Here is a 21,382-nt window from a genome sequence, read left to right as displayed (position 1 = left end):
GTTGTCACTTTGGATGGGCTATCACCAGCAGGAGAGTGAATTTGTGTGGGGGGGTGGAGGGTGAGAAAACCTGGATTTGTGCTGGAAATGGTTTCCTGATGATCACTTTAGATAAGCTATTACCAGCAGGACAGTGGGGTGGGAGGAGGTATTGTTTCATATTCTCTGTGTATATATAAAGTCTGCTGCAGTTTCCACGATATGCATCTGATGAAGTGAGCTGTAGCTCACGAAAGCTTATGCTCTAATAAATTGGTTAGTCTCTAAGGTGCCACAAGTACTCCTTTTCTTTTTGCGAATACAGACTAACACGGCTGTTACTCTGAAACCTAACAATAAAATAAGTTACTCATTTATTTGGACTGACATGCCCTGTTTCTTCTTGCATAAGTAGTCATAATCAACATGTCATGTTATATTTCCTCTTTTTGCTCCAATAATAAAAATAAACAACTCTAATGCAGCCAACACCTTCTCCAGATATATGTATCACTTCCTGGATGAGTCCTTTAGATGAGGAAAAGCCCTAGGAGAAAATGTGCTTGTCAGAGGGGTCAGGTTCCAGGACCTGCATAGAGATGCAGTCCTTTTGTGTGCAGTAAGTCAGTTTTGACTAAGCACTCTGGTGCTCACATCTGGGTACATCCTGAGTCCACTGGGCTTGATATAATTCCACTCTGCTCCACACAAAGTGCTCATGCACTTCATATGCTTCAAATTTACCCCTTTCATAGGGATTTATTGGTAACATAAACAAAAGCCATAAAGCTCAGCCTAAGCTTTCTCCTGAGGTTAGCTAAAGCATGACTGATGTTGACTTAATTTCATCTCAGAGATTAAAACCAATCATATCAGGTTGATGATGAAAGTGAAGATTTTCTCTTTTGGTGATAGACCTAAGCATTTTTCTGTTTACATAAAAACAGAATAATAGAAACTGGAGATGGAGAAAGACCTTTTAGATTATCAAATCTCTCTCTCTGCTGAGACATAACTGTTCCCTATGGTACATTTTCCACTGTTCATATTGTCTAGTTTTAAAAGTCCTAAGTAATGAGACTCCTATCTCTTCCCTTGGGAGATAATTCTGCAGTTTGATACATCATAATCTCAAATGTTTTACCTTATATTTAGCCTAAAATTTCCTTTTCTTAGTTTCATCCCATTACTCATAGTTATAGTCCCTTGGTAGCATTCTACATAATTTCTCTTTGCTTAAAGCATTCAAAATATTCATAAACTTATGTCCTGCCTTAGCAAAGCTATTAGCTCTTTTAGCCTTTCTTCAGAAGTCTGTCCTCCAGCATAATATATATGTATCCGATGAAGTGAGCTGTAGCTCACGAAAGCTTATGCTCAGATAAATGGGTTAGTCTCTAAGGTGCCACAAGTACTCCTTTTCTTTTTGCGAATACAGACTAACACGGCTGCTACTCTGAAACCTGTCAATATATTTTTTGTTGCTCTTCTCTAAACTGCCTGCTATTGTCAATACATTTCTGGTAATGTAATGCCCAGAACTGAATACGATGTTCAAGTACAGCTATACCATAACCATATGTTAACAACTTTACTTCATTGCCTTATGATGTGCTTGGCATACGTAGCCTAAATCTGCATTGGCTGTTTTGTATATCACACGGCAAACTCTTTTATTGCCCACTATCACCCCAGTTTGTTGTAATCATTATTGCTTTCTAGGCTGTCTGCATAAACCAGTATATACTGGGGCCCTCCATTGGGACGCCTGTAAGGTGCCAGTACAGCCCCAGATGAGTAGTTCTGGGCTGGGAGTGGGTGTGGCCATAGTAGCCAGGAGAGGCACTATTGTAGCACATTCCCAGTGCAGCCTTTGCTGGAGGGCCTGATAGAAACTGTAGCTGCTCTCCCTCAGGAACTTTTGTGGGAGGGGAACAGTAACAATACAACCCGCTGACGGAGCGGCCGCCGAATTCCCACCGCTGCTGAGGGCAGATTACCGCCCCAGAGCCCAACATCCTGCCACCCCTTTACCTTTGCCGCCCCGGGCACCTGCTTGGTTCACTGGTGCCTGGAGCCGACCCTGGGTCTGTACCAGAGACGACTCTTCCCGTTATCGCTAGAACATAGTGGCCCTTGCGGTTGCAAGGAGGTGCAATTTGTACTCTGTGTGCTGGTCCAAATGCCTTGGAAAACTTTGATTTGATTAGTAGTATTGCAGACTATTTCAAGTCTGTACCAACCAGCACTGAAAAATGGGGCTGATCCATTGGTCCTTAATCATATTGACTAATAGGGGACAACTCCTGTGATTAAGGATTATTGATGTGAATAAAGGTTGAAGGATAAGGTCCACTCTTAGATCAAATGTTAGGATTAATGGTACAAGAGCTAAATGTGGGGACCAAAATATGTTTTATAAGGGTCCTCACTACTTGCATTCCCAAGTATGGGGGTATGACATCATATACACAGGAAACCAGTTCTCCATTTGGTCATCTATACAGCTATGTGAAGGAAACATTATTCAACTGTGCTCAAAAATCTAACTAAAATGCAGTTGTGTTTTCCACCCTAAGGAATAGCACAGAGACATGGGCTTGCTATCCGTAAAACATCAAAATGTTAGTTTCCATATGAAACACATTTTTTGTTACTCATCAGTTTAAAGTGGTAAGATAAAATAACCAGAATTACCTGTACTGGAGTGAACTAGCCCCAGGAAGATTCACCTAGGTCATATCCTACAAATGTATAAGAAGCACACATCAAAGTGAGTAGACAGAAAAGCAACCCAAAGTGGACAAAGGAAACCTTTAAAAGATAGTCTCAAAGAGAAACTCCAGCTGCATAGTAGACAAATGCTACCCACTCGCATCAACAGGTGGGGGATATTGATGGAGATGTGGGGACACTCAGTAGTTAGGGAAGGAGGCAGTTGCCAATGACAATAGGTAGTTTCTCCCATGGGAGTCTCTGGCACCCACTGGCCAGCTGGGAGAGGATTGCTGATTGGCCAACATTCCTCAGCTCCTAGGATTTAGCCCTGCGCAGAGGCCATGTGGAGAGCTCTTCTGGCTCCGTTCCATCAGCCTGCCCTGCCCACCCGAACTAGGAATGGGAACCAGGTTTGACAGATGCTGTGAGTCTAGATGATTGCCTGTTTAGGGGGGTTAAGAAGGAATTTTTTTTCCCATGGACCAAATTAGCAGAGGACCGGGGAGTTTTTTGCCTTTCTCACAGCACCTGCAAGCCACAGTGGGTAAACTAGGGATGTGCACGGTACCTAGCTGAGGTACTGGGGTGGTGTTGCTTACTCGTCACAATTCACAGCTGGTTGCCAGTGCAGTTAAGAGAATAAAATGAATGGTTCCCAGAGGCAAAAGATTTGGGATTTTTGGGATGGGCCTTGAGCTCATGTGGTAGGGTGAGACCTTGTGGCCTCTGCGGGCCAAGGTCCCCACCCTGCTGCACCCTCTGTCCCTCCTCCGAGGTGGGAGGATGTAGGACTCGGAGAGAGCTGAGGAGAGCCCACATCACTTTATGGGTTATATGGTAAGAAGCTCTGTAATCCTGGCTCCAAGTTATGGGTCATATCATACAGAGCCCTCAAACCCCTGCACTGGAACCAATTAAATGCCTGGTAGACGAGAGTATAGGTGATGGGAAGGCAGTGCCCCTCCCTTGTGCTAAAAGTTTAATAAAAGTTGCGGTCTGCTGCTTAATTCCATGCATGTGTCTGTCCTTGTTTTGTAGCTGTGTCCACATCAATGCACCTAAGGAAACTATAGCTACTGAATGAACTAATTCATTATGAATGGTAAATAATGATGGAATGAAACTGTTTGAAGACAACTTTAATTGGACTTGAAACACCAACTGTGTCTGCCAAACACCACTCACAGTATCGGCTTCATCAACTAAATATCCTGAGTACCCTGCCTGCATCAGGTCAGGACTATCATAATCTCTTTTTGCTAAGATAATACAAAAATTGGGGGAAAAAACAGAAGTTCTAATCTTGTGAAGATTTGGTCATATCACTGAAAGCAATGTCTTAAAATACAGTAAAATGTTCTCAAATTTTTTTCTCCATTTCCATTTAGAGAAATTGCGTTTATGGATTGTAGTTATGCAATAATTATTAGCGATCTCAGACTACATTACATTAAAGAGTATCTTTGATGCACCTCCCTAGTTGGGTTGGGGGCCCTCACCATGCCCAGTTTCCATCACAGGGTTGGCCTAGTACAGGTCACAGCCTCTTTCCTGGTAGTGACCCCACCCTTGGGGGCCTGTTTACTTTACCTCTGGGTGGGGGAAAAGCAAAAGTTTAGGTCAACACAAACTGAGCCCCTCCTGGGGTCAATAACAAGGCAACAAAAAGCCTGAGGCACTAGTTTATTTCAGGGGTGCCTGGGTAGCAGCTTTGCTGGAGTCTTTATGGCTAGTAGCCAGGTCAGACTCTCCCTACAAGCCTTACCCCTGAGGATTGCCAGACTCCTTATAGAGCTGGGCAGTTTCTTGCATGAGGGTTCCTCCTGCCATTCCAAGAGCTACTCTAGTCAATTCCTTCTGAAGATTTCTCCCCTTGTGTACTGCAGCTTCCTCCTTTTATAGCCCTCCTCTCTACCGTGCATGATTGATAGCACCAGAGGGGCAGGGCTATTTTAGCACCCAGTCTCCCAAGCCCCTTCCCTGTCAGTGTAGGGTTTATACACTCCATCACATGGCCCTATTCCTTCAAACACTTATGTACATGCTTAACCGTAGTCAGGTTAGTAGTTCCTTTGCTTTTTAAGGTAAGCATGTGCATAACTACTTGCAGGATTTGAGTCTACGCTCAGAAAATACTCTTTTAAAATTGATTCTCAAGATAAGATCTTCACGCCTGCTCTTAGAAGGGGTTACTGCTAAGATAACTTGTCCAGTCTTTTCAAAGAGCTTCTGTCTGAACTATAGAATTTGCTTTTCTCTCCAGGAAAAAAGAGAATATTTCCTTTCTCAGAGGAAATTCCTAATATAGTAGTGAAATTATCTCAAAAGGCAGACGCACACTCTGAAAGGAACAACCAAACCACTCCCTTAAGTTGTTGTTCTGATATTGAGCAAAACCCTGTTGACACCACTTGGATAGAGAGAAATAGTATATTATCAAACAATATACTTAACATTGGTGAATACATCTATACAAGATAATCAGCTTCAATTCTTGTCTACCTTTAGTTTGTTGAATGCAATGTTTTATAAAATCCTGATTAAAAATACATTCCATGTATGCATTCTTTAGAACTGCACTTCTCAATCAGTGCATAAATAAAGATTAGCTTTGTGTAACCCTAAAAAGGTTCAAAATTCAAGTTAGGATAAACATCCAATAGTTAGATGCTTTTCTAAATCTATTAGGCCTATAAAATTGGTTTGGAAATTCCTTCTGGATTCATCCAGATCTCCCCTGTGCACAACCTGAATACTCAGGCTATGTACAAGAACAAGCATTTGACCCTATAAGATTACTGGAGGAAGAAGTAGAGTAAAAGATTGACTCTGTTAGCCAGTTTAGAAGGAAAAATTGTAGTACTTTAAGGTGATATTAAAACTGTAAGTGACAGTGCCCAGAGAATTCAAACAGGTTAATAATTTTAAACGCTCTTTCTAGCACTCTGATAAGAGATACTGTAATAGAAGGTTACACCATAAGATTGAAATTCTTGAAAATAACCACACAAACTGTAATTTGACTGTACTGGGTTTTGCTGCTGGGGTTAAAGGGGATGATCTCTGTGAAAGTCTCTTTTCTATTAGAATCCATTTTAGATTAAGAACAACAACAACAAAGCCCCCTTTCCTCTTCAAACATGACACAAACATTCTAGCAGAAATATCTCAGATAACTCTCTAGTTAAACAAGGATTATTACTCTCAGAGTTTGATCAATTCTCTGACTTCCATTGTGGTAAAAGATATGGTTATTTCAGAAGTCAGGGACAATACTTGTAGAGTAATAACTCTAGGTCAGAGATGTAAAATAATGTCTTTTAAAACAAGTCTCATATTGGGGGGAGGAGGAGATAAAATAGTGTTTTCTGCTTAAATTGTACATGGATTTAGGCCTGCATCCTGATTTCAATGAGGCTACCCATGTGTGTAAAGTTAACCATGTATTTAGTGTTAAAACTGTGGTCTAAGGAAAACATTCACGTCACAGTAGTACAGCCACAGAAATTCTCAGTCCTCTAGCTGTAATTAGTGCTTTTGGAACACAAGGGCCAGCCACTGTGATGCTAGTAATGATTGCAAGTATCATGGCTGGCTGACATGGAAGTGTAGTGGTACCATCATAGCAGCAAGTACACCTGAGTGCTTTAATTTCTCTCTCTCTCGCACATTAGACAAGAGACAGAGAGAGAGACTGATTATAATTTACTAAGAAATTAAATTATGCTATTAGGACAGGCTTGTCTATTGAGGTCAATGTGAATATTTTGCTGTACACTGTGACACTCTGACTAAATTGCTTTATTTGCACTTTTCTGTGTTTAATTGGCCTTTGGTTAATTGTCCTAACACTTGTGTTTTTATATCCTTTTTTACTAGCAAACGGAGGTCTTTATACAGTGAGCAAACTGAGGACTTTATACAATGAAGAACAGTAAAGGTTGCATTTATTTTTTGATGTCTCTAGCCCATTTTTTTATTATAAGAACCATAAAAATAAAGCCAAATCATAATAAAATATCAGTTGCACAAGCTATGCTCACTTTTCAGTGTGAACTATATTAGTAGCTTAAATTTTTTGGGTCAAATTTAGTCCCAAGGGAGAGGGAGCAACTTCCTTTGAAGTCAGTGAATGATGTCTTTTTACTCTAAACTGAAATTTGGCCCTTTGTCATCCACAATTCCAACATCTTTTAAGAATACACTAAGGACTAATCCTTTGGCAAATCTAAACTTTAAGAAAATCAAATTTTGGTTTTAAGTTACATGAGTACAAATAGTCTGAACCCATGTTGGATGAAAAATGTAGTTAGGTAGAGACTTAACATAGAAAGGTTTGCCTTGGATTGAAATTCTGAGAATGTAAACCTCCCTGACATGAGAGATATAAAACTGATATTCTGGTATTCCCAGAAAATTCCCTGTAATGTAAATCAAGATCCGTATATGTAATTTGTGGAGACCTATTTCAGAGCATTTTTCCTGCTAATACATATATTTTAATGTACATTTTGAGACTTTATGTGCCTAGCCTTAGACCACATGTTTGGTCATGTGATATTTTGTACATTATTAACAATTAATATTTTGTTATTGGTTGCATTCTCACTACTAGTTATCACAGGCAGAACTGACTGTAGGAGAAGAGTTGAAATCAAACTGAAAACCACAAAGCTACATGTGATGAAGAGGCTGTCATTAGCAGGAATACATTGTGAGGGGAGAGGTAAATGAAGAAAAAAGGGAAACACGGTGGAGGTAAGAGGGGGAGCCTGATTTTGTTGAAAGACATGCTGTAGATGGGCTCTGAGAGCCAAAGTTAATATTTACTAAGTCTAGCACATTCAATAACGTTGGATTTTCTTTAGTGGGGCCACTGTTCCTTTTGTTTGAAGAGAGAGAAGAGCTGTGAATAATGCCTAAGAGCAAAACTAAACCAGAAATAAATGACTTTTTTAATTTGAGACCTTCAACCTCAATTCCAGTTCCCCAGAAGCCATCTTTGACTCCTTCTCTGGCTGTCATCACACAGATGTCAACTGTGGATAAAGATAGCTCTAGAAAGAAACTGATGGAGGAACTGCTACTTAGCAAGGTGAGTTTACAAGCTTCCTTGACATTGGCAGAGGGGAAGTTGGAGGCGATGTCATTCAGACTATCCAATTAAAAGGAATGGATTAGCAGAGACTAGGAGTGACTGCAGATAGCAGCGAACAAGTTAGATAATGGCATAGAGTAAATTTATAAAGTTTGCTGACGATACCAAGCTGGGAGGGGTTGCAAGTGCTTTGGAGGATAGGATTAATTCATAATGACCTGGAGAAATGATCTGAAGTAAATAGGATAAAATTCAATAAGGACAAATGTGAAGTACTCCACTTAGGAAGGAACAATTAGTTGCACACACCCAAAATGGGAAATGACTGCCTAGGAAGGAGTACTGCGGAAAGGGATCTGGGGGGTCATAGTGGACCACAAACTAAATGAGTCAACATTGTAACACTGTTGTAAAAACAAACATCAGTCTGGGATGTATTAGCAGGAGTGTTGTAAGCAAGACACAAGAAGTAATTCTTCCACTCTACTCCGTGCTGATTAGGCCTCAGCTGGAGTATTGTGTCCAGTTCTGGGCACCACATTTCAGGAAAGATGTGGACAAATTGGAGGAAGTCCAGAGAAGAGCAACAATTATTAAAGGTCTAGAAAACATGTCCTGTGAGGAAAGATTGAAAAAACTGGGTTTGTTTAGACTGGAGAAGAGAAGACTGAGAGAGGACATAACACTTTTCAAGTACATAAAAGGTTGTTACAAGGAGGAGGGACAAATTGTTCTTCTTAACTTCTGAGGATAGGACAAAAAGCAATGGGTTTAAATTGCAGCAAGAGAGGTTTAGGTTGGACATTAGGAAAAACTTCCTAACTGTCGGGATGGTTAAGCACTGGAACAAATTGCCTAGGGAGGCTGTGGAATCTCCATCATTGGAGAGTAAGAGCAGGTTAGACAAACACCTATCAGGGATGGTCTAGAGAATACTCAGTCCTTCCATGAGTGCAAGGGACTGGACTAGATAACCTCTCGAGGTTTCTTCCAGTTCTATGCACATTGTTCAACTTATTCAGTGGAAGCTGCTCGGCTAAATCAGTGATTAAAAGTATTTTGTGTGTGGTGGGAGAGGCATGTTAAATTGCTAATTGTTAAAATGTAAGGGTTAATGGGATCCCAGCATATAAGGGTAATTGGGATCCTAGTGGATAAATATCCTGATCCAGTAATTTTTACGGAAAACTCATTCTGAAAATCATACACACCCTAAATATTAAAGAAGAACTATGTTCTGTGGAGAAATTATTACCCTCAGTTTGTGCTATGAGGAGATCAGGTGGTAAAGGAGAATGGTGAGAATCTTCATTATCACATTGACTGATGTCAGGGAGTGTGAATGAGTATTAAAGGTTGCCAAGAATATAAAAAGAACTCTTCTATGAAGAGAATGAGATTATCTTCTTTTTTTTATATGAACTCCATGACAAGACTAGGGGAAAGAATTTAGGGAAATCAAACACTTCATGGATGAAGGAACAGAGGACAAGGTATTAACTGTTCCCAGCAAAACTCAGTTACCCACAAGAAGAAATGGTATATTTTCTGAATTCAGATTGCTAATTGTTTGCCTTATTAAAATAAGAGATCTGATCAGGAGACCTTTGGTAGAGACTTCTGATGACTAAATTCTTGTTAAAACTAGGTTGCGCCATTGCCAGCAAGACTTCTCCCTCCTTTAATACATGGTATGTTTAAACTGGTAGAAAGATGTGTTTGATATTTTAATAGATTTATTAGAATTCCCTTTTTTGCATAAATGTAACATTTTATAGTCATTTCTCAAAGAGATGGGCTACTGATAAGTTTGGGGCAGCACATCCCCCTGCCGCTTCTCAGAAGCATAGATGGACTTTTGTATTCCATTGTTTAACCTGAATGCCACTACTGCAGTTAAATTGAAGCAGCTGTGTGGTGTTTAGATGCTGAGTTATTTGGGTTTGTATCTGTATCTACTTTATTCTTTTTTCTACATATTCATATTTTTGGGAGCACTGACAATTTGGTGCTTTTGGAATGCTTTCACCCCCACAGTGTTTCCTTTGTTACCACTGAAGTTTGTTGCTAGTGTGCTGTGCTTCTGCAGAAATCAGCCATGTTGATATGTATGTTTAGTGTAGTATGAAAATAGTAAATAAAAAGGAATTATAAAAAACTCTAAAGATATCTTATTCCATTAGAATATGCATTATATATTTGTTTCTTCTTCTGTGATGAAATGAGAATGCATTATTTATATAATAATTTGCCAGTCTTATTAATTGTTCTTGGTGTAGCATACACTGGTTTTTGCATCAATGAATGCAAAGAACATATGTGAATGAAATATAAAATAAAAATGTGTAACTGAATGAGACCATTTTACTCTAACAGAATTGCAATTTACAAACTTACCAATAATTAAGGTGTAGCACTGATCTGCCAGTTGCCAATAAAGTTACTTATCTATTACTAAATTAAAAACACAGCATTAATTTTATTTAAAGTCACTGCAATTCATTTCTCCAAATTCTACTGAAAACTCTGAGTTGAAACACTCATCACCTTTCCTGTCAAATGCTAACAATAGTTCATAATTGGCTTACTTCACTAACCTCGCGAAGGTCTATGTCAGCAGGAAAGGTTATCAGAGGAATTTGCACAATACCTTCCCCATTACCTTATTTAGTAAATAAATTTGAGAAGTGTTTGTATATGGATTATGTGAGACTAGTGCTTCTATTCCTAGCTGCGCAAAGCCCTTCCAGTCCTCTTTTTCGCAAAGAGCCAAAGAGGAAGGGAAAATAACCTATCGTATCAATTAATGTGGACTGCTTCCAGGTAATCTAAACCATCCTCATGAAGCAACTTACTTTTTTAAATTGGAAAGGCAATTGGAAAGGCAAAATTTCTCTCTCTAGCTCTAAGTATGTTGCAATATAACACATTTATTCAGACTGCTAATTTGCACTGCTTGAAATAGATATTTTATTAACAAAATAAATATCCCAAACTGTATCTTCCCCAGATTATTTGAAATTTTATTCCTCACAAAAATAAACAGGTTTACTGAATTATAAGGAATATTCCAGTATAGATAGCTTTTGCTCAGCTTTTACTCCAACAGCTACAGTGAAAGTCTCTGATTTAAAGCACATTTTATTGTCCAAGGGGACACTAAATAATATACAATTAAGATTTATTATGTTGCTTTTGCATACTTGGTATAACATCCATTTATGTAATATATTAATAGTTACATAAAATAACATTAAACAATTTTTTACTTCAATTTTCATCTCAAATATTTTTCTTCTCTTAAAATATGCTATAACAATAGAATCAGGAAATCAACCCTTTTCTAATCTGCACCATGTATAAAAGGCTAAATTCACTTCCAAGTGGATGTGAAAAACTATACTTTAAACTAAACATCAATCTCAGAATTAGCATGCAAATCAAAAATATATATTGTAATGTAGATGGGTCTTCAATGAATAGTAGATTTAAATCTGCTAATTTTATGAGAGTCAAATTATATTGCTAACCCAAGCACAAATAATACATCTGAAATTCATGTTGACCCTCAAACTATGTTCATGCTTAAAATCATGATGGCAGGAAAAATGTGGAAGGCAAGAATAACACTGCTATAAGTATTTGTATTTAAAAAAAAGGCTACTCCATATGTCATTCAAAGCCTAGCAGCTTTGGTTGAAATCACAATTCCTTTTGGTGACATCCATATGGAATAGAAAGTTTTAATATTACTCTTTGCTAAAAGTCATGATCTAATTTCCTGTATGTTACTATCTGAAATAATTGTCAACTCTATTTACTGCTTTATTTCAAAATAAAAATGATGAATGTTATAGGTGAGTTACATTGATGAAATCCCTTCACCTTTGTTCCTGATGTAAAGGAATCTGTATTGTCTGCATCACAACATCATTTATAGTTCTGACAAGAGTAATAATCTTAGCTTAATTGGGGAACGAAGCTTTTCTGGTCCTGAACTGTGAACTGGTTCTTGTTCTATAGCTACTTCTACGTTCATTCACTGGCCTATGAATAAAATGAAAATTTCCTAGCACTTTTGGGCTCCTTAATCTCCAAAAGCATACATCAATAATGAGTAGTATTTTCCTCCCCACAAGGTATTCATTACTAGGAGATTTATATGGGCCTTACATTTAGGATTCAGCATGGAGCTAGGAGACTTCATTTTGGGGTTCAACTTAGAACTTATCTACCTCTTTGACTCCACCCTGTGATTATCTGTAATATTTCCCTTCCCAGGATACTGCCTGCGATTTACCTATGGAAATGTGACTGGGACTCCCTGCTCCCTACTTGCATCTCAAGGATATTGTGATATTCTCTTAAAATGTTACAATTTTTTAGGGTCCCCACTAAGTGATCCCTCAGATCTGAAAACTTTCCTTCTGTACCCCAGAAGTAGAACTTAGACACATTGTCTCTTCTGGGGCAGTATACAACATTGCATATTGGAGTGCTTTGCTGACTCCAGAACAGTGTTTCTCAACTAGCGGTCTGTGGACCTGTGCCAGTCCCTGAGATCTCTCTGACACAGTTTAAGAATGCAGCAAGCTGATCCCTGGTATCAGAAAGGTTGAGAAATACTGCTTTAGAACACACATGCAGCATCAACAACCAGTAGAAGGGTAGCTGGATATGTTGCCTCCACCGCACACCTATCAGCATTCTGAAAGACCTTAGCAAATCATGGAAGGAGGAAGAGATGTGAGCTGGGAGGATGAGGGAGATTAGGGGGAAGTTACAACTCATTTTAAGCCCTGATGGGAGATCACTGGGTCCCAAAACAGAATTACTAAAGGTACAAGTTAGTGAATATGCCATTTTTAATTCAGTATTCTTATTTGTTCCTATCTTTACTTGCTGCTACTTATTACCATTTGTATGAGAATGGAGTAAACAAATGCCCTTGATATTTAAGCTGTAAGGTTTATTTGCTATCATCAGAAAATGAATGTTGTTAATGAAGGGTAAGTAGCAAAAGGCTTGTGCTTGTATTCTGCCTATCAAAACAGTGACTATGCAGCTTTTCCTAATTGCTCCAGTAGGTATTACAAATGAGTTTATTAACATTTCCACTGTACATAAAATAATGCTAATGTAGATAATTGGAAGAGTCCACCAGTAACAACACATCTGAGGGGGTAAATAGTAAAGACAAGTCTGATGATCTTTTGTATGGCTTGTTCTGGGAATTCCCTATTTCTCTGATAAATTTGGGGCAGTTTAGCCCAAGAATGAGGTAAAGACATAAATACCATATGCGGCACTAGCAGAATTAAAGGACCATTTCCAGATTCTGCTGTTTGTAGAAAGGTGGGGCAGAAACTATTTACTCCCCTAAAAATGCTAGTGGCAAATATGAGGGGAAGTGAACCAACCAACAATGTCTCCAAATAGCTCCTCCATCAGCTGAAACAATGTGACCTAAACCAGATGGGGTTCATACAGACTGCTAGAATCAGAGTATTTGCTCTGAAAACCTTTATGAGAATAAACTTTTTTGTGAAATTTTCAATATTTTCAGCTTTTCGGCAGGCCAGATGTACCCTGAACTCTTCTGAACCACTCAAAATGTTTGCATGAACTTTTGGGCAAAAGTTTAAATAGGGTACTTTGGTTAACTGAACCACTTGAGCATTGACTACACAGAGTTTTTACTTAAAATCTCTCATCGTTGCTGTAATATTTGTGCAACTTCACTGAGGTAACTGCTAGACAGAGCACTAGTGCAGACTGGCTGTTGATTCCCCCCCCCCCCCCCCATCTCCTCTAACTCTGTGCTGAGCAGCATTACAGAACATGGTGGGGAAAATGCCAGCATCCAGCACGCACGAGCATTCTCACTGCCACTAGCAGTGGTAAAGCAGCGCTGCTGCTACCAGCACCAACGTTAGGAGATTATGAGAGAAATAAAAAGGTTGGCCTAGAGTAGGCAAAGGCTGAGATTTTTCAAAGATGCCTGAAGGATATGGTCAAACAATTAACTGGAACTGGGCATCCAAATCCCCTAGACAGCTTGGAAAATCACAGGGGCAGCCTTTTTTATTTGAAGAAGTAAAATATAATCAAGCAATAATGGGCAAAAGGGAGGGCACTTCCTAGTCATTAACTGGCTGGCTGGAAGAGTTGAGGGAGTAATTGTTTTTATAAACCCAACAGAACACTTCTGTTGCATCTTTATATGAATGTTGCTCTCTGTATTGAGTCTCTACTCCACCTTTTTGTTTGTAATACCTAACTTTTCCTAACAATTAACGTTAGGCCATGTCTACACTTACCCCCGGGGATTGATGCTGCTGCGATTGATGCAGCAGGGTTCAATTTAGCGGGTCTAGTGAAGATCCGGTAAATCCACTAGAGAACGCTCTCCAATCGACTCCGATACTCCACCGGAACAAGAGGAGTAAGGTAAGTTGATGGGAGAGCCTCTCCCATAAACGCGTGGTGTAGACATCACAGCAAGTCAGCCTAAGCTATGTTGACTCCAGCTACGTTATTGACAAAGCTGGAGTAGTGTAACTAAGGTTGACTAACCCCAGTAGTGTAGACCAGGCCTTAGATTCAGTAACTGGCAAAGCAGGACATTGTTTTGAATGATTTAGTACACTTATAAAATTAGGATGCAGATGCTTTCCAACCTAACTGTCAAATGACTGGATAGGATGCCCACAGCATCCAGAAGGTTAAATCAATTTCTAATGACATTTTGCACAAAGATTGTCTGTATCTTGAAGTTTCCTGTCACTTCCTCTGTGTATTCACAGTATGCACACAATAGAAACTTTTAAAACTCTACAGCAGTTAGCTTTTTGTTATAAGAATACTGTAAATGATTCCACTGAATAAACTTCATTCAGGGAACTGAATAGGTTGGGGATGATGGCTGCATTTTTAAAAATTCTTATTGACTGTTCTATATAACATAGAAATCAGTGTATTTTCAGCATTAAATCATGATATAAAACCATCCATAATCTTCATGACATACGCCAACTTTTTTAAATTGGGTGCTTGAATCTGGTGCCCACAGGTCAAGAAGGATGTTGATAGATGAGAGAGGGTTCAGAAAAGAGCCACAAGAATGATTAAGAGCTCAATCTATTTAGCTGAACAAAGAGATGGTTAAGGGGTGACTTGATACAGTCTGTACATATTTACATGGAGAATAAATATAATGGACCAATGGGTGGAAGCTGAAGCTGGACAAATTCAGATTGGAAATAAGGGGTACATTTTTGACAGTGGGGGTAATTAACCATTGGAACAATTCACTGAGGGTCATGATGGATTCTTCATCACTGATGACTTTTAAATCAAGATTGGATGTTTTTCTAAAAAATCCGCTCTATGAACTATTTTGGGGAAATTCTTTGGCTTGTGTTATACCGGAGGTCAGATTAGATTATCACAGTGGTCCCTCTGGCCTTAGAATCTGTGACTCTATGAATCTTTATTTATCACCCTGAATCCCCTCTGAAAATCAGGCCACTGATTTAGGTGCCCAACTATTGATTTAGATGCCTAACTGCCAGCACCCAAATTTGGTAAATAAGGTTTAAATTTTCAAATTCCAATATCATTGTGTTAAAGATCATTACAGCAATTGGCTGTAGGTGCATAAATAAATGATGATGGCTAAGTTTAGGTGAACAATTTCACATTATTTTTGGGATGCTATGTTTTCATAATTTTTCTATTAACCTTTTCCAGCATTATAATTATGGAACAATTTCTTTTTCTAAAACAAAAGAAAAATCTAATTCAAGTATTTCATGATTTTAAAAAAAAAAACCTAAGAAGTGATTGACTTTGGACACTTAAGAGTTTAACATCTGAACAAGAAAGGTTTCAATATTTAAGTGGTCAAGTTAAAAAGAGGAAATAGTTGAGACTTGTTTGTTTTCTTGTACTCAATTTGGAGCTCCCTGGTATGCATTTATGAAGCCTATGCAGGATATGAGGGCAAGTTTTCTTTAACTGCATCATGTTTAACCTGAGAATTTAAACTGCTAACCCTTTTCTAGAATGGTTGTTGTTGTAGATCTTACACAATTATATGAATAAACTGCCCTTTTCCTAAATTGTCTTTGTGTATGTTTTCAATTAGATTAAGTTATACATGGATTTCTTATTACATGAAAAATATTACCTACATTATGGCTCAAGTGCTCAAAATGCACATGCAAAAGCGCACTTTTGAAAATTTGGCATGCATGCCATGGATGGAAAAAACTGTATTGGGGTAAATGTAAAGTAATCCATTAATCGGTCTATGGATATAAAGTTCAGGTCTAGATGTCATGCTGGATTGATATATTTTTTTCATTTGAGCTCTAAAATGTTTTTTAAACAAGCGCCTCTAATAACCAGACAGTTCCCTATTGACTATGTATGTAAATAGTCTCATACATATAAATTATTTCAGCTAACATCATTAGTAATTTACTCCTATGGCTTGGCTTGCATTCAGTATTCTGTATTTCACCTGCAACAGTTAAAAACATATCACAAACACCTAAAACTAAGCAAGGAGTTGTATATATGCTGGACTTGCTTTAGGTGATTATGATGTTGTCAGCTGTGAAAAGGGAAAGATGGAATCCTGAACTCAAAATTATGCAGGAAAGTCATTTTCAAATATTTGATTTGAAAATTTATCTACTTTTATTACTACTGTGTGCACAGCTCTATGGCATGTTGGCACATGACACAGAATACAACAGACAGTGGCAAAAACCCAATTCAATCATAATCAATAACCCATTAGTGGTATACAGCCAGTGAAATTCATGATCAATAAGGTGTGCTTTACACCATTCTCTGAAGCATTCTGATTCAGGAAAATACTTACACCTCTGCTGAAGTTAAGCACTTTTTATGTGTTCCCATTATATTAGGCATGGTCTTAATGAATAGATTTGGAGACTGAGGCCAGAAGGGCCCCATCATGATCAGTAAGTCTGACCTCCTGCATTACACAAGCCATAGAATTTCACTCAGTAATTCCTGTCTCAAACCCAAATTTTTGCTTGTAGTACAGGGTATCTTTTAGTAAACGTCTACTCTTGATTTAACAACTTCAAATGATGGACAATCCATCACTTCAGTTGATAAATTATTCCAGTGGTAAATTAACCGCACTGTTAAAAATCGGCACCTTAATCAGAAGCTTAACAGTTTTATTGAATTGGGGTCAAGAGTAGGCTTCAGCATTTATTGAGCTCTACAGCCTGAAATGTAGTGTTCTTTTTTAAATGAAGAAGAGCTTGTATTTATTGAACATTACAAAACTCTAACACAAAAAACCCAAGAGCCTGGTGTTGAAAGCAGCCTGCAGCTTCCTGCAAGGCAGAGCCCTGACTTCCAAAATGGAGGATAATCTTTCGTCTTTGGAGCCACACTTCAAATCCTTACACAACATTAGTAGATGATCTACACAGGAGACTGTAATAGCTTCTACCAGCCCTTTGAGGACTCAACAGGGAACTCTTTTGTGCCAGAACCACCAATATCCCTTGTTCCTAAAGGAAGGTAGGAAAAGGAAGCAAGCAGCCAGGGTTAACAGGGTGCACACACCCTCTGGCCTGATTATGGGAGGAGGGAGTGCAGCTGTGGTTGAATCAGAGCCAACTTAGGGAAAGCAGGTGTGTGATATATGGTCTGTTCTTGCTCATTCAAGTAATACAATGTACGTAATATGGCATTCGGCAGGTTGTTCACAGGCTGTCATTAGAGAGGAAGGATTGCCCAGGGGTTAGGATTTCAGCTCTAGATTTGGGATATATGTTTTTAAGTCACAGCTTCACCACAGAGTGCCTGTATGACCTTGGCCAAGTCCCTTAAGGCTATGTCCACAAAGGGACTCTCAGAAGCCAACAAGCTGAGCAGGGATCTTCCTAAGCCAGCAGGAAATGCTGAGGACAGGAGAGGAGCAGGGCCTAGGTCCTGCCCCTCAAAGATAATTAGGTACCTAACACTGAACTGGAGAGAGGTGCCTATTTCTGCTTTGGATTCACCCTCTCCTGGAATTAAGTGCCTAAGCCAGGTCAGTCCTTTCTCATGAAAAAACTGTTTTCAAATACCTGCTCTCTCTGATTTGGAGTAGATCCTTGTTTTTGGTTCCAGATGAGAACCCTGAATATCAGGCTATTGTATTAGGGGGCAGGTCTCTCTGTCTCCTCTGTTGAAGCTATTCTACTCTATAAAATCTTAGTGGAGCAGTAAGGGGAAAAGTTTTTATTTCAAGTTTATTTAGGATTTGATAAACTAGAAACTCAGCAGGGGAATTTTGTCTTACACCCTTTTGGGCTGTTTGGAGTTTTTAAAGAGACATGCTAGATGGGAAACTGAGCCAGGGAATGCCTTCAGCACCACACTAGGTCAACATGGAGTGCTACAGGGCAAGCATGCCCCATGACAGCCATCTATGAACAATATGCATGAAGAGAAGAATAAGAAGAGTCTAGATGGTTAAGAGGACAATATTGTGACAGTATATCCTTTCAGATTTTCAGTAAGACATTCTGACATGCTATAGTAGTTCCATGAATATTAACATGAATGCATATTATAGCTTTCTTACATTGTAATGTATTTTTCTTACTATTTTTACCAGTACTTAGTAACTGTCTTTTTTTCTGATACGGGTTACAAAGTGATCTGAAGACTTTTATTTGACAAAAAGCAATTTTTTTCTTTACAATTATTATTTTCTGTCCAATATTTGGCCAGACCCTTGCCTGGTGTAAATCAGCACAGCTCCATTGACTTTAATGGAGCTACATTTATTTACACCAGCTAGGATTTGGCCAATTGGCTTTACTATTTGTCATGAATCAATAAGATTTTATTGATGACTGTAACTGAAAATATTAAATAAGATGAAGGGAGAAAAAGGTCTATACTAAGAAGCGATACAATTAATAGTTGTGTCCGTGTCTGCACAAGTACACGGTGGGTAACATCCAGCTCACTTTGCTGATGCAAATAATCCCATTGACTTTGGTGAAACTAATAGCTCAGATTTAGTCCTTCATGTTCAGACTGCATGATGCCAATTAAGACAAGATAAAAGAACACGGAATATTCAGGAACAGAAGGTTCAAACTGGCTAAATGATTCAATGAGTCATACAATTTAATGAAAAAGGTATTTTTACCAAATCCTATGCAGTAACTTCTGTTATCTAGAAGCTGCTCTTGCATGCACTAAATAATGGACAAGTATGTCTCCAGACTGTTTTTAAAACAATTAGTCTTAGAAAGATACTAAATCTGGCCATTTTATGGTACACGCTGCTTGTAGCACTTTTTGATCACATTGTTATACCCGTGCTTGTTAACAATACCTGGGATTGCCTTACTGCACTACAGAAAAAGGAACTGAATTAACTTCTCCTTTAGGGGCTTTAGAAGTGTGGTGCAAGTTAGTTCTATGAACTAATCATCTGAAAGAAAATAAAACATCAACAAAAACCTGAGGCAAAGTGAATTTCTTTAGCTGTTAAACTAAGCCCCTAATGACAATGAATGCTACAGCACTATCCTGATGAATGGCCATCTCTTTTATTTGCTATATGTCAACATTTGCTATATGTCAATTGTCTTGTTTATGTCAATATGCATAGACAAATTCTACACTGATTTCCTCCCTGAGCCAAACCTAGAGCATTTTACTCCCAGCAGAAGTCCCACTGAAGTCAATGGAATTAGTTGTGTGCCTAAAGTGAGAAGGATTTGTCCCCCTGGTAAATCTGACTGAAGTCAAAATGTAAGTCAGGGCAGAACTGAGCCCATATTGTCCCAAAAATATAGAATTCTTTTTAGGGCCCTTGGCTACTGTCTAGAACTGATCCTGCTCTCACTGAATTCAATGGTAACAGTATCAGGCCATCTATTTAATACAAGTCTAACTAAAATACCTTAGCTTCCATCTGAATTCTTTAGAAAACGCTTAGTTACTGATGATACCTGTACTTTGAGCTAATTATATAACTTGTGGTATTTCAGTTTGCAGAGCAGAACTAACACAAATCTCCAAAATATATGGGAAGTATTACTTTGGGGCACTGAGAGGGTTAGGAGAAAAGACATAATTTTGTGAATTCAAAGTAAAATATGCTTACAAGGTTACTCCAGGCCAAACATATTTTTAAAAATGTAACTTCCTTAAATGTGCTAGAAATAATTGTTTGCAGTGTTGAAGCCATGTTGGTACCAGGATCTGAGATAGAAAAGATGGATGCGATAATATCTTTTACTGGAGCAACTTCAGGTGAGAAGAAGAGTTCTGTAGAGCTCAAAATGTCTCTTTAATCAACAAAAGTTGGTCCAATAACAGGTATTACCTCGCACACCTTATCTCTTTCAAAATAAGTGTAGATTACTAAAACTGAATAATTAAAACAAAACCTAAATTACTTTTCACTCTGATATTCATTGTTGGAGGAAATGTTGTTGTAGCCATGTTTGCTCCCAGGATATCAACGAGATAAGGTGGGGGACCAACTTCTATTGGCAGAGCCATCCCTTGGGTAGGGTGAATTGGGGTGACCACCCTGGGTCCTGCCTTTTGTTCCGCGTCCTACCTGATGTACAATCAGGATGCCATTTGCCACTAGGAGGTGGGTGGCGAGGTGAGGCAGGAGGCGGGCAGGTGAGCAGGGTGAGGAGGCCAATGGGGAGGTGAGCAGCAGGCAGGCAGGTGGGAAGGGGTGAGGAGGCCGGAGGATGGGCAGACGGTGAGGAGGAGAGAGGTGGTTGGGCGGACGGTGGGGAGGGCACACTGGAGACTAGCGGGGAGGCAAGCAGTGGGATGACGAGGAGACTAGCGGGGAGGCAAGCAGTGGGACGATGAGGAGACTAGCGGGGAGGCAGGCAGGCTGGAGGGGGTGAGGAGGCAGGCGGGGGGAAGACGCTGAGGAGGAGAGCTGTGATCGGGCAGATGGGGGGTTGGGGGTGCTGGATGGGCGATGAGGAGATTAGCAGGGAGGTGAGCAGTGGGCAGGCGGGCAGACAGTGAGGAGAGCAGAGTTTGGGTGGATGAGGGGGGTGCGCTGGACAGACAGGGAGGAGACTAGAGGGGAGGCGAGTGGCGGGCAGATGGGTGGACAGCAAGGAGGAGAGCAGCGGGCAGGTGTGTGGGGTGTATGTGAGGAGGTGAGTGATAGCCGGGTGGATGCGTGTGCCAGGTGGATGGCGAGAAGACTAGCAGGGAGGTGAGTGGTGGGCGGACAGCGAGAAGGAGAGTGGCAGGTGGGCTGGCAGGGGGGATGGGGTGAGGAGGCAAGCAGCAGTCAGGTGGGTGGGCCGGGTGGACGGCGAGGAGACTAGTGGGGAGGCTGATTTGCCCCAGGCCCCGCACCACCCTAGGGATGGCCCTCTCTGTTGGTGAGGGGGACAAGCTTTTAAACTCCACAGAGCTCTTCTTCATGGAATCGGCCACCCAAATACCCCCACAGAACCTGCTTCAATACAGAGACTAAGCCTCCTCCAGCTGCATGCCCCTAGTTGACACCTACCCCCCCCCCCACTGGAACCCATAAGG

At 39.8% G+C, this 21,382-nt stretch overlaps 1 protein-coding gene across 4 annotated transcripts in view; it reads right to left on the bottom strand.

Moving 5' to 3' along the window:
- Window positions 1-21,382, bottom strand: part of PACRG (parkin coregulated) — a 499,665-nt gene that overhangs the window by 48,178 nt on the left and 430,105 nt on the right. Inside the window, exon 6 of one of the 4 annotated variants that reach the window (XM_084625176.1) lies at window positions 2,677-2,723. The exons of the other annotated variants lie outside the window; for them this stretch is intronic. Coding sequence (XP_084481302.1) covers window positions 2,692-2,723 — 32 coding nt within the window. The 3' untranslated portion in view covers window positions 2,677-2,691. The remainder of the gene's footprint in view (window positions 1-2,676; window positions 2,724-21,382) is intronic. 4 annotated transcript variants of the gene reach the window in all.

Source organism: Lepidochelys olivacea, assembly GCF_965140295.1.
Source record: "Lepidochelys olivacea isolate rLepOli2 genome assembly, chromosome: 3".
Lineage (NCBI taxonomy): Eukaryota > Metazoa > Chordata > Testudines > Cheloniidae > Lepidochelys > Lepidochelys olivacea.
The sequence above is the reverse complement of the archived record's forward strand: the minus strand, read 5'-3'. Positions and strand labels throughout refer to the sequence as shown.